The sequence below is a fragment of the Ammospiza caudacuta genome, chromosome Z (assembly GCF_027887145.1).
Source record: "Ammospiza caudacuta isolate bAmmCau1 chromosome Z, bAmmCau1.pri, whole genome shotgun sequence".
Taxonomy (NCBI): Eukaryota; Metazoa; Chordata; class Aves; order Passeriformes; family Passerellidae; genus Ammospiza; species Ammospiza caudacuta.
The window spans coordinates 78,768,938-78,782,236 of NC_080632.1; the positions used below are offsets into that span (position 1 = coordinate 78,768,938).

The 13,299-nt window shown below is 60.2% G+C and overlaps 1 protein-coding gene across 1 annotated transcript; it reads right to left on the bottom strand.

Moving 5' to 3' along the window:
* Nucleotides 1–1,969: 1,969 nt before the first annotated feature.
* On the bottom strand, nucleotides 1,970–10,708 carry PHF24 (PHD finger protein 24). Its single transcript, XM_058824011.1, has 8 exons — nucleotides 10,411–10,708; nucleotides 5,105–5,477; nucleotides 3,834–4,019; nucleotides 3,297–3,375; nucleotides 2,989–3,191; nucleotides 2,529–2,695; nucleotides 2,206–2,307; nucleotides 1,970–2,100 (listed from the first exon to the last, which is right to left on the bottom strand). Exons 2-8 carry the CDS (start codon nucleotides 5,471–5,473, stop codon nucleotides 2,004–2,006), a joined length of 1,203 nt encoding a protein of 400 aa, XP_058679994.1. The 5' UTR covers nucleotides 5,474–5,477; nucleotides 10,411–10,708; the 3' UTR covers nucleotides 1,970–2,003.
* Nucleotides 10,709–13,299: the final 2,591 nt, after the last annotated feature.

Genomic DNA, 13,299 nt, shown 5'->3' on the forward strand with positions numbered 1-13,299 from the left:
CTCTGCGGGGTTATTTTGCTGCAGACAGCCTGTTCCCAGCATCCAGCTGTCTCCAGCGCTCTGTTCTCATCATCCAGTGCCTCTAAGGGTGGAGAGCACACTCATCCCAGTGGAGGTGTGTCCCTTTCACTGCAGTGTTTGGGGTGGTTCCACAATCAGCCAGGCACTCTCCTTACTCTATGCTTTCCTGGGGAGACATGCAGCACCCCGAGTCTGCTGGGTCCTGGGTGCACGTGCAGTGCCTCCTGTCACTGCTGTGGGACACTCTGGGGACAGGAGGCCCAGCTTGCCTGATGGGACAGTGACCTGAGTTTGGGGTGGGATTTTAAACAGCAGCAAGCTGTGGGTGCCCAGAAATGCCTGCAGAGAAGCCAGAAGCCCTGTAAGCACACCAGACAGAGGCTAGCTGGACACAGCTGTTTAATGAATGTATCTCAGTACGGATAGGGAGTTGCAACCCACGCACCCACGGCCGCCTCCTCGCCATGGCTCTGGCCACATCTCGGACCTGGCATCCGAAATATCCCCATTGGCGCTCTGGCCACATCTCGGACCTGGCATCCAAAATATCCCCATTGGCCTGGCATGCCAGGGTGGTAGAGGAAGATGTCGTGGCACTGGTGCGCCTCCTGGTCTTGCAGTGGGGGAGACCCTGGAGAGGGGAACTGTGCCCTGGCTGGGGGAAGGGGGCTGACTGGGATGATGCCCACAGGGCATCAGGGATGGAGGTGAGGGAGTGACCAGGCTGCTGCAAGTGCATCCCTGGCCTGTGTACACCCCAGGGCCTCCTGGCTGAGCCACAGAACACCAGCAGGGAGAGGCTGAGGGCACTGCGGGAAAGGGATTAGAGGGGCAGGAGCAGCTGCTGGGACTGCCATAGGACCTGGGCATCCCAACCCTGGTGTGTCTGGGGCAAGGCTTCCGGGCTCCCTGCTCCTTCATCTGTGGGCTGAGTGCATCAATCACTGTGGGCTGCCAAAGGGGCCCAGTGAATGCCTCATCCCTGCAGCTGGCACCTGGGGGGACTCTGGGCTCTGCCTCCTCCTCCTCCTTACCACTAGCACTAATGCTCCCAGCGAGGCAAGGCTGCCCACTTGATGCGGAGGGTAGAGAGCGAGACTGAACAGGGCTGGGGTGGGACTGGAATGGCAAGCAAATGAAGAGCATCCCTTGGAACCAGGGGGACAGGAGGGGATGAGGGATGCAGGGGAGTGCTGCTGGCAAGATCAGAGGCACAGGGGGGTCCCCTACATCTGACCTTGCTTTCCTATCCTCTGATGCTTTCTGTTACCAGTGCTCCTTCCTACACCATTGCTGTTGGCATTAAATAGTTGGTTGCCAGCAGGGAAGGGTTGAGCCATGCCAGGAAACCGTCTCTTCCAGCCACTAGGTGTGCATGCAAAAATGGACCTACTGCGCTCCAACCCCTGTTGGAGTAGGGCAGGGATGTGAGAGACCCCAAAGGGAGTCAGCCACATCCCCTGAGGATCCACCACGCTGATGAGCTGAGACACTGCTTGCCGCAGACCCGTGGGTGCTGCCTGTGGCACGCAGAGGCTCAGCTGTGCTGCCCCATGATGCTGTGGGAGGCTGGGGACACACGGAAACTCTGGGTTCTGCTGTCACCCCACAAGCACCCAGGGCAGCCCCTGATCTCTCTGCGGGTCCCTGGGTGCTGTGGGGACAGGGATTATGGGGGTAGGCTGTTCTCTGCCCCTTGTGCCCCATGGTGACCCCGGGCACAGGACCCTTGCCCACCGTGGTCCCTGCAGGGCGCAGGGAACAGCGGGGACACGCCCTGCCCCGCCCTGCTTCCCCCCACCAATCAGAGACCCAAGAGCCTCTCCCACTCCCTCATCCAATCAGAGCCCGGCGCCCCTTCACAGCCAATCCAAGGGGGAGGCGGGGCATAGGGCAGCATGGCCGCTTCCCCACCAGCCAATGGGCGCCTGGCTGTGCCCGCGGGGAGGGCGTGGCACCGCGCCCTCGAGGCGCGGCCGGCTCTAGGCGAGGGGCTGCAGGTGCAGGGCGGCGCTGTTGGGGCGCGCGGCCAGGATGTAGGCGACGTTCTCCCGCAGGAATCCGGGCCAGTCGATGCTCCTGCGGGCACATGTGGGCTCACTGGACACCCGGGCAACACTGCTCCCCCAGGGTCTTCCCAAAAAATGGGGGTGTCCACCACCCCCCCAACCATCCCTGCCTCACCTGGTCTCCTCCTGCTTTGTGGCTGGCAGGATCTTCTCCGGGCTCTTGCCGTTCCTGCTGCTGGCGGGGCTGCCCTCTGATATGGGCCCCACATGGCTGATGCTGTGGCGTGGAGGAAGATGCTCTTCATCCCCACTCCATTGCACCCCAAATGGTGGTGGTGGTGAGGGAAAAGGATGCACAGGGCTGGGGGGCCATGCAGAGAGAGATGGCGGGAAGCAGGGCAACCATTTGTGTGCTGAGCCCCTTTGATAGGTGTTGGGACTGTGTTGGGAGTCCCCAGCTGGGATATTACCCCTACACCAGGGTGGGCATCCTCTCACCTGACATTGCAGGACAGCATCTCCTTCTGGTGCTTGCGGAACCAGCTGTGCCGGGCCTGGCGGCACTCAGCCTCCCCGATGAAGCCGTCGTTGTCCTGGTCCAGGGCCAGGAAGGCTGTCCGTGCCCGCTCCCGCTCCTTGGGTGTCAGCAGCCGCAGAAGGGCATTCTAGGGGGGGTCAGAGAAGCGAAGGTGGAGCACTCATCCTGTGGGAACCTCCCTCCTTATATCCCCAAAGCTGTAAGGGTCTACACCCTAATGCCATGGTCATGGGAGTCAGCCCCAGGTGCCACAGCCAGGGGTATCAGCTGTAGGAGCCAGCTTTGGGAGCTGTGACCATGGATACTGTGACTGTGGATGCCGGACCCAGGTGCCACAGCTGCTGGCCATGGTAGCCAGCCCTGGGTGCTGTGACCATGTGTGACAGTCATGGGAGCAAGCCCTGGGTGCCACAACCATACCTGTGGCCGTATTTTCTGCAGCAGCTGGATGGACTCGTGGGAGAGGAAGTCCTGCCACTCAATGTGCCCCTTCTTGTCAGGGTCCAAGGCGTTGAACTGCAGGGCTGCCTGCTCCTCCTGTGCCTCGGGCATGGTCCGCTCAAACTGCTGCTTGTGCACTTGGTGTTTGTAGTGCAGGAAGTCATCCAGGGTCAGGCAGCTCTCTGCAGGGGACAGATTGGCTGTGCTGTGCTCAGGAAGGAGGGGGGACCCACGTCCCCACCTGCTTCCCGCAGCCATCTGGGACCCACCGCATGGAGGGTACACACCTGGAATGATCTTGCAGTTCTTCAGGGTCTCCATCAGGCTGTACATCTCTTCCTCTGTCAGCAACAGATTGAGGTTGTCCTGGGTGGGGGGCAGAGAGGAGCCATGAGGAAAAGACATGGGGTGAGGGAGCACCGCTCTGTATGCCAGCACTGGGATCCCTTGAAGGTGAGTGGGTGAGGACACCAGAGAGATGTGCTGTGTCACCCAAGGGTGCTGCAGTGGGATGGCTCCATGCCCCTGGGCTTTGGCCATTCCAGCTCTGCTACAGCATCTCATGTGCCCACAGTGTCGCATCCTGCACCAAGGTTCTGAGGAGCTGCCTGCAGAGGTGAGGAGGTGGCAAAAGGCCACTGTCCCCTGCATCTGGTGACCCCATCAGGCCACGGTGGGTGGTGGGAACTGGAGAGCAGCACATACCCTATTGCCCCAGAGCAGGCTGTGAGGTGGGACCCTCATTGTGTCCATGTGGGGCACAGTTCCCTGGGGAGCACCCACCACCCAGCAGCAGCCTGGTGTCCCCCTGTCTGGGCACTCACGCAGTAGTAGCAGCTCCAGCCGGTCTCGGTGTGCGCGGTCTCTGTCACCTCCACGGCGCTGTCCTTCTGCAGGTAGCCCATGCGGCGCAGGCAGCCGTCGTGGTACACCCGGTGGCAGATGCGACAGGGGAAGAGGCTCTCGGCTGTCCACACCTCGCAGATCTCACACATCTCGTCATTCAGGATCTGGGGAGGGATGGGCACAGGCTCAGGAGAGCAGTGTGGGCACGGGCTTGGCTTCTCCATCTGGGCGGTGCTTTGCAGGTGGGGGTGGATGCTGAGAGGGGAAGATGGGAATGTGTGGGGCTGGTATAGGGAAGAGGTTGTTGTAACAGAACCTGGCTGGTCAAGTTAGAGGAGGGTGGGTGTGTTTGTGGGGAAGACTGGTGGGTGGATGGGTCTGGCTATAGGGTTGATGGGGCTGTGAAGCCGTAGGTTCTTTGCAGTGTGTTACATGTGGGTAGCTGGACTGTAGGGTTGTACATTGGCTAGTCTTTAGGGTTGTAATTATCGATGGATAAGCTGTAAGGTTTTCCACACATTTCCATTTCCACTTCCAAACAGATGCTAACCTGGGTATATTATCTAGGTACCCTGTGTAATTTAGCTCAGGGTGTGGTTAGACACTGGAATAGGCCCCCCCAGGGTAGTGGTCACAGCTCCAAGCCTGGATAATACTCTCAGGCACATGGTGTGATTTGTGGGGTGTCCTGTGCATGACCAGGAGTTGGACTTCAATATTCCTTGTGGGTCCCTTTCAATTCAGGATATTCCATGTGTTTATGGTGCCATATAAGGGTGTAGGTGGGCTGGGGGGTAGGCTTGTTGGGTGGGTGGCTGTATGTGTAGGGTTGTGGGTGTGGATGGGTGGGTTGTAGGCGAGGGTGGATAAGCTGTTGGGTTGTAGATGGGCAGGAATGTTGCGACTGAAGGTATGGAGGGATGGCGTGAGTTGCAAGCTGGTTGACTGTAGGTGGATGAACATGTAGACCAAATTGTCCTCTCTTCCCCATACCTAGAACTGCCTGTGCCCAGCAGTGACTTCTCCTTTTCCAGACACCCCAGGGTGCCTCCAGGGCACATCTGAGCAGTTGCACCCCCTCCCAGTGTGGCACCTCCACCTGCCCAGCCTGGCTGCTGGCCCTGTACCCCACCGAGCCACCCCGTAGGGCTTTGCGAGATTGTCACTGCCTGGCAGACACTCAGATGCTTGTGCACCTCCAGCCCTGTCCCCATCCCTCCACACCGTCTCTGTGGTTCCATCCGCTCACCTGCTCCCTCTGCTCCAGGCTGATGTCCGGGGGCTCATCATCGTGGAGCTCCCTCTTGGGCCGGATGAAGGCTGGTGGCGTGAACCTGTTGGCCCGGTCGAACTCCTCTGGCTCCACGCCGCGGCCATCCCGCAGCCGCTCCCAGGCCGCCTTGGCGGCACTGCTCTCCTCCGGCTGGGAAGGTCCTGCCACCGCTTCCTCATCTCCCTCTTGCACCTCCTGCTCCAGCGTCCCCTGGCGTGCGGTCCCCGCCTCCGCCCGGCGCCGTGTCGATGGCTGCTCCCGCAGCCCGTCCTTGAAGGCTGACACGGCCAAGCTGACCTTCTGCACCCTCTCCACCGTCTGCCTCCTGGACATCAGCACCCCCATGGCTCTGCGGTGGGAAGGAAGGTGCTATGTCCCTGACCCCCAAAAGGGTCTCCTGGTGGTTTTCCCCCAGCTGTCTGAGGAGCAGCTCAGGGCAGGGAAAAGTGGGGTCTTTGTGACAAATTGACAGTGGGATCATGGTGGTGGCCATGGGGAGGTGGATTCCTGGCCATGGAGGGTCTGAGTGGGTGGGGGAGTGGGACAGAAGGCAGGGAGATGGTTTGGGGGTGCCTCCCCACCTTGCTCTATAGACTCCAGCTTCACAAGAAACACATCCAGGCCTTTTCCATGCCAGATCAGTAAAACCCAGAGGGACTAGAACCAGCTGTAACCCTTCTCCTAGCGTGCATCTCCTTTCTGACTTAAAGACAATTTCTGTGGCCACTCAAGGGTGAAAGACATCCTCTCTGCAGCTCTGCCCAGGACTAGGTCATGGCAGGTCTGGTGCTGACCCCTCACCTTCTTAAATTCCTCTTCACTCAGCTGCCTCTTCTTGCACTCACATGTTTGTGTGTGTGCTGCTGCTGTGATCACTGGGCATCCTGCAAGGAGCCATGTGGGGAGGCTGGGCCAGCCGTAGGAGGACTGTGAGGGTGCAAGAGGGAAGGAGAGCAATGTATGGGACAGGGGCACATGGAACCCAAGAAGGATGTTTGGCTCCAGTGCCAGGGGAAGATCACCTCAGGATAAAATGGGGAGGCCAACAGCAGTAGCAATAACAAGTTGGACTCTGTCTCACTGGGTGTGAGCTGAAGCTGGGGAGAAGCAGAATTTGGCCTCCAGCATTGTGGGGCACAGCATCATCTCACATGGGTCCAAGGGCTTCCCTTGTGCCATCCTGAGGTTCCACCATGGAAGAGGCTGCCCTGGGAGCAGTGGTGGAATCACCGTCTCTGGAAGTGTTTAAAAACCATGTAGACATGGCACTTAGGGATGTGGTTTAGTAGTGGCCTTGGCAGTGTTGGGTTAATGGTTGGAGCCGATGATCTTGGAGGTCTTTTCCAGCCTTAATTATTCTCTAATTCTTTGCTGCAGCAAAGAGGCACTTCCAGCTGGTGCCCAGGGACCGGGAGGCAGAGCAGGGAGATTGGAGCAGCAATCTCCCTCCCCGCCAGCCCCGGCAGGGAAGTCCCTAGGTAGCGGGATAATTAGCAGCACGCGTGCACGTCGCCGGGATCTCGCTGCCTGCGGGAGGACTCGACTCCGCGGGCACTGCTGTGGCAGGGAGCCTGGTCAGGGTAATTACAGGTACCCCGCAGCAGCAGGGCCGAGCGGAGCGGAGCAGAGCATGCTGGCAGGCGGCAAACACCACTGCGTGCGCACGCATGTGATTCCCCAGCCTCTCGCCACCGCCGCGGGACCATCTGCCTGCAGATTCCCACGCGCTGAGCCGGGGGTGCAACACGTGTGCTGTGGGCCCCGTCCTGCGCGTGGGGGTCCCAGCAGTGGGCATGGGTGCGGGCTGGGGTGTTGGCACCTGTTGGCCGCAGTGCCTGGCTCGGAGCTGGTGCCCGGCCTTCTTCAGCTCCCAGGGCTTTGCAAGGGTGGGAGCGGGGCAGAGCTGGAGGCACGTGTCCGAGCCACAGCAACAGCGTCTCTGCGGCTGTGCCAGTGGGAAGGAAAACACCTGGGTCTTTCTACCTCCTCGCCGTGCCACCACCCTCTGCCTGGCTGGCTCAGGATCACGTCTGCCGTGGTCAGGATCAGCTCTGCTGCTGGGCAGCATTGCAGCTCTGCCTGCGAGCGAGAGAGTCGAAGAAGTCACAGGGAAATCCCCCCAAGATCTGCCTTTGTCGGTCCCTGCAGCACCGAGTGTTGAGCAGATCCTGACCTACTCCTGCCCAAGGTTTGGATAGAAGTGGGGAGGAGAGAGTCCAGAGGGGCTAGGCTCACAGAGTGAAAAGAGGTGTGTGGCCCACAGCCCCCCAGTCTCCCTGGTACCCACACCCATGTTCCTCATCTCAGCGTGCTGGCAGCTTCTCCCCACGATGCTGCTGAGCTCTGGGTGCCCCAACCCCAGCCACCCTGCAGTGCAATAGAAGGGTGGCTGGTGTGTGGACTTGCTGTATTCCTCCCCAAATCTGTCTCTCCTGTGCGTTCACAGTCACCCACCTGCACTGCGCTGCTGCTGCAAGATCCCAGCCTGCCTCCCTGTTCCCTGTCCTCTCCCAAGCCTTCCCCGAGTGCCTTCTCCCACTGCCAACTGTGTGCCTGGAGCATGGACAGTGTCACTTCTGTCACGACTTGTGTCTCTTCTCAGCTCTGCTTGCCTCCCTGCCCCTGTCAGTGCTGCACAGCTGGATCCTGCCTGCACATCCAGGGCTGAATGGCTTCACCCTGAACTCAGTCTCCAGACTCTGCTCCCTTTCCACAGGCCCCATTGCTCCCCAGATACCCCAAACTTGTTCTGCATTGTCCTGACCCCTTTTTGCCTGTGCCCCATGCCCTGCCTGACCTGGCTTTGTGGGGTGGGACTTCACCTTCACATAGAACCTCGGATGACTTGGGGCCCTGCCAGACTTTGGGGGTCCCCCTTCTCCTGGGGAGGGAGGACCAGGGGCAGTCTCGCCTCATAGCAGCCCAGAAACCTGAGCAGCCCCTGTGTCCCCACTTGTCCTTGGGGGAAGGTGTCTCCGGTGCTATTTGTGTCCACCCCCCGAGGCAAACAGAACCACCACCTGTCTCACGGTGACCTAAGAGGTGCGGGGGCCTCGACCTTGCTGCCAGGCTGCACCATGGGGCTATTTTTAGGTCGCCCCCACAGAGGAGCTAAATCTGGGCACAGGCAGGAGCTGCCTGCAAACACCCGGCTCCACAGAGCCCTGCCAGCACCGGGGGCTGTCACAGTGGGTGGTGGGAAACTTCCCAACCCATTCCCTTGACCCCTTCCCCCTGCACCCCTGCCCTGATCCTTGGGCGACATCCGTTCCCCTCACTCTTCTCTTTTGGATTTGCTCTGTACTGCTTCATTCCTGCAGCAAAACACTGAGCCAGAAAGCACTTCATCCTCTTAGTGCCCATGGACACATCTTTCCCAGCTTCATGCTCCTCTCTACGTGGGGGAAACTGAGGCATGGAAGCAAGGCTGGTGCAGCTGGAGTGAGAATTAAGCCTGTGTTAGGTACGAATGGGGAGAGAGCTGGTGGCTAGCACGGAGGCACCCTGGGAGAAGGAAACAGGGCAGAGCATCCAGATGCAAACAGAGCCAGCAGTGCCTGCATGGCTGCAAAATCTCTGTCCATGGCAGAGCACATGTGGCTTGTGCTGGGGTTAGGGGGTGCCCGGTTAGTGGTGGTGGCGGTGGGTGACACAGGGTGGGGGTGACACAGGGGTGCGGGTGACACAGGGTGGGGGTGACACAGGGTGGGGGTGACACATGGGTGGGTGTGCGGCGCAGCTGGGGCGGTGTGGCGGCTGGGAGCGCAGCAGGGACGCGTCAGGAGCAGCGCAGGGGGGCTGTGTTTGTTAGGGCTGGATGTGTCACAGGGGGATGAGGTGCGAGGGGTGGATGTGCTGCTTCGGGGTGAACGTGCCACGGCGTGGCTGGCAGTGCGGGGCAAGTGTTACGGCCCACGGAGGTGCTGCTGGGGTGGGTGGTAGCTTTGGATGCAGGGGTGTTGCAGCAGCTGTGGGAGAGGGGTGGTGTCTGTGGTAGCTGGGGGGTGTGGGATGGGTGCTTCTCAGGGGCTGTGGGTGCAGGGCGAGCTGTTGTGGTGTGCATTGATGGCCTAGGGTCATGGGGGTGTGGGGCCACAGGGTCTGTAGGACTGACTGTTACCTGCCCCACAGTGTGTCCTTGGTGAAAGACCCTCCCAGCAAATGAAGGGTCAGTGGGTGTTTGGGGTGGTGCACCCTTGAGCAGGCACCCACTCCCAGGGGGATGCATCAGGGGTGTGTGTGGACCAGAACCCCCTCATGTTGCAGGATCTGGCTCCCTGATCCAGGGGGAAGGATGTGCCTGGTCCCCACAGGCTGCCAGGGGGCCAGGCCTCCTCCCTGCCCTCCCCAGGCTGCTGGGTCTTTTGCCCTGCAGTGCTGTGCTTTACTTAGAGCAGCATTACGGAACCTGGGGGCAGAGGGGTGGGGTACCAACAGGGAGGAGAACCCTAGGACCTCAGAGCCCATGGCAGCCTGGTCCCAGGTCTCGGTCTGAAGGGCATGTAACAGGGCTGGGAGGAGCTGCCACGGCTCTACCATGGCTCTTGCACATCTCTGCACACCCTGCCAATTGGCGCCTGCCTGGGGTGAGGGGGACCAGGCTGCGAAGGCAGAAGGCTCTGCTTAGGGGACATTGCATTCCAGCTCCTTGAGCTGGCTGCAGATGGCCACAGGGGTCTGCCAGCATCCTCTTGTCCCCTCTCCCGGACAGACAGCACATGCCAGAACTGTGGCACTGCTGGAACTGCTGCTGTGAGATGATCTATTTGCCATGGGGCAGAGAGGTCCGTGGCTGATGGTCTGATGGTCCCTCCCACCCTCTGCAGGGCTGTGGGAGTCCAGCGGGGATGTTGGGTGGGGGGGTGCTGTGTCCCAGTCCTGGGGACACCAAGCCAGTGGCTGTTCTCCCTGCCGGATCAGGTTGCCCATCTTGCCGCGCTATGACAGATTTTATAGGTGTGTCGCACTCTTTCATCTCCCAGAGGGGGATGAAAATGCCGTGACAGCAGAGTCCCTTCCTCTGCAGCATACACAGCTCCTGCCCAGCTCTGCACTTCTCCTTCTCTTCTCCCTCCCCAGTACCCACATGAGGACTCCGATGCCTGGGCAGGACCCTCTCACCCCATCCTCATCCCCACTCCCAGGGATCCCGTCCCAGGAGCTCTGGACCCAGGATCCCGGGGGCAGTGGGGGAACCCACCGAAGGGTGACACAATGTGTGGACAGCCCATGCTACGCACCCAGCAAAGCACCTATAATGCAAAAAAAACCAACCCACTTACCAGGATCGGGGTCGCTCTGGGAACAGGAGCCCTAGACAGCAGTCCACACCATGTCCATCGCCGCTGCCTCTGGCCACGAGCCCCTCTGCGCCCGCGGGTGCTCACCGCATGCCGTGCCCCGCGTGCAAATCCCTGTCAGGGGATGGATGGAGGGATGGAGGGATGGAGGGATGGATGGAGCAGCGAGGGTGGTACCCGGGAAGCCAGAGCCCTGCACTTGCTGCCGGAGGATGCAGGAGGCAGCGCGATGCTGGGAGCGGATGCCTGTGTCTATCACACACACACCACACACACACACACACACACACACACACGCACACACACTCTCTCTCTCTCAGAGGAAGCAGGGAGCTTGTGACTGGGGCTGAGCAGATGCAGCCTGGTTTGCTGTCCCTGTACCAATTGCTGCCCGAGCCGTGTTAAAAAGCTCTCCGAGAAACGGAGATTTTTTTTAACCGGGCTGACGTGTGCTGGAAGATACCAATAAAAGCTTTCCCTGCATCTCCTTTGGCCCCCTGGGTTGAACCGCCTTTCTCAGAAAAAACCTCAAGGATTACAGAGGTGGGACTGCATCCAAGGATGAGAAAAGGTCTCATCTGCCCCTGCTGCGGGGTCTTCCCCAGACCAGTGCCTCAGTCACGGGCTACCTGCACCTGCTTTAACCCAATGTCTGCTGGTCAGTGCTGCAGGCAGTCTGTCCTTCCCACACTATGGTGCAGCAGGGGCACGGTGGCTGCTGGCTATATGCAGCCCTGTGTGCCCAGTTCAATGCAAAACAAGGGTTTTTTTGTTCTTCTAGTCCCCAGGACTTGTTATATCACCTGGGTGGACACCACAGGGCTGCAGCAGTGCTGGGGGCATACAGGGGGCTGGAAGGGGTGATGGGGCAGGGGAGAGGATGCTGGTGGGGAGAAAAAGGCACAGCTCCAATGCAGCACCTTTGAAGGCAGAGTATTTGGTCCACATGCATCCCCAGCTGCCCCACATCAGCTTGTTGGGGATGGTCACTCAGCCCCCTTACACCTCACTGGAAGGGGGTGCTGCTGGTAAGGGGCTGCACTTTCCCCTTCAGGAATAGACAGGTTTACATGGGGATGATTTAGGGTGAAACAGACTCTGAGCTTCCTAGGAGCAGCTTCCATCCAGGCTTGAGGTGCATGCTGAAGGTGAGAGCAGAGGGCTCTGGGCAATGTGGATGCTGCAGGGCTGCCCAGCTCCTTGGCCAGGCTGGGCACAGCAGGTGCTGTTCTGACTGGGACATGGGGAAGCTTTGCTCAGCCCCACTACACTGTTCCTGTTCCCAGGATACTGCCTGGGGGGAGCCCTCATCCCTCCCTGGCATCCTAGCCCTGCCAGCCCCACAGAACAGTGGACAGCAGTGAGCAGCAGGGGACAGGAAGGGATGTCACCTCTCCCATACAGAGAGCATGGGGAGTGTGGAGTGGGAGACCTGGCATTAAGAACCATTTGATGACTGAAGATTCCTGGCTTCTGGAAGATGGGAAGAACCATCCCGGAGGTCTTCTACACCCCAAAACATACTGTGGTGGATGCAGTATGCAACACCCCTGGAGTGCTCTGCATGCCCAGGTGCAGGTCGCTGGGACAGGGCAGCCCTGGGGGGACCAGGTTCCACATGCTTGTGCCACATGCTGGTGCCAGAATGGTTCTTGACCCTTGGCTGCTATTCCACACCCTGTGCCAGCCCTCTATAGACTTATGGGCATGGACAGTGACCCCACAATACCCATATTGTCAATATGGACCCTTCCCATGGCTCACCTGGGAGTTGGCTGAGCTCATGTCACCTGCAAACAGATCCAGAGGCTGGGAAAGGCAGCATCTGGGTGCTGTGCTGCAATCTGAGCCAGTCCATGGCTGTCTTTCCCATGGCTGGGGATGCGCAGAGCCAGGCTGGAGACACTATTATCTGTTTTCTGCTTGTGGCTGTCAGGTCCTGTCTTGCTTCACTTCATAAAATGTAGGATCCTTAATGCAGCCTCTGGGTGCCCTGCCCTGGCCCAAGGTGCCTCCCTGTCTTTCATCCTTCCTCAGGAATGCTTTCCTTTATGGTGAATCACATTTTGCATTATTTAGCCCGGGGAGCATGGTGGAAAGGTGTTGGGATGGCTGTGGGGTGGAGAAAGTGGATGCCAGCTGTCAGGGAGGCCAGCGAGAAACATCTTCACAGGCGAACCTTGGCCCCAGAGGACAGGAGAGGAGTGTGCGGGCAGGCTGTAAAAGCTTTTAGTGTCTCTGTGGGGAGGGCAGTCCCGGGGCCGAGTGCGGTGGTTCCGGAAAAGCAGAGGCAAGGAGGAGCTCCAGCCCCGCGCGGGTGCGCTGCCCCCCAAAATGAGAGCTGCAGCCCAGATCCGCTTCTGCAAGGACACCCTGTGCCAGATTAAGGATCGTCTCGCACCCTTTGGGGAGGAGGAGGAGGAGGACACCGTCCCCTGTCCTCTCCGAAAAGCCACGGCGTGGTTGGTTGGCTGCTCGCAGGAGCGGCACAGCCGGCAACAGGCTGGGGAAGCTCCTGAGAGGGAGCCGGCAGCGCCGGTCTGCCGGAGGAGGGCTGCAGGGGCGGAGGTGAGAGCTGAGCTGCAGCGGGAATGTGCATTTTCGTCAGCTCCTCTCCCCGCTCCCGAATCTCGCATGACGCCCGCGTGTAGGTCACTGGCTGCTGCGGCGTGTGGGCTCGCCATCTGCGGCGGCTCGGAGCGCCCAGCGCGGCCCCGCAGCTGCCCCGGCCCCGGGGGACACGGGCCGGGGTCCGCCCTGCCGTGGGGAGGGATGGAGGGATGGAGGGATGGATGGAGGGAATGATGGGGTCCCCAAGTTTTGGCAGGAGCGGCAGCCTTGGCGCGCCTGCGCGAGCCGGCGTTCCTGCCA

What these genes read in the sequence shown, in the direction of transcription:
- PHF24 (XM_058824011.1), bottom strand. Translation starts at nt 5,473, where the DNA reads ATGGGGGTGCTGATGTCCAGGAGGCAGACGGTGGAGAGGGTGCAGAAG. An exon ending in GAACTGCAAGATCATTCCAG is followed by an intron (nt 3,192 to 3,296) that starts GTGTGTACCCTC and finishes TGTCCCCTGCAG; the next exon opens with AGAGCTGCCTGACCCTGGAT. An exon ending in TGCAGAAAATACGGCCACAG is followed by an intron (nt 2,696 to 2,988) that starts GTATGGTTGTGG and finishes GACCCCCCCTAG; the next exon opens with AATGCCCTTCTGCGGCTGCT.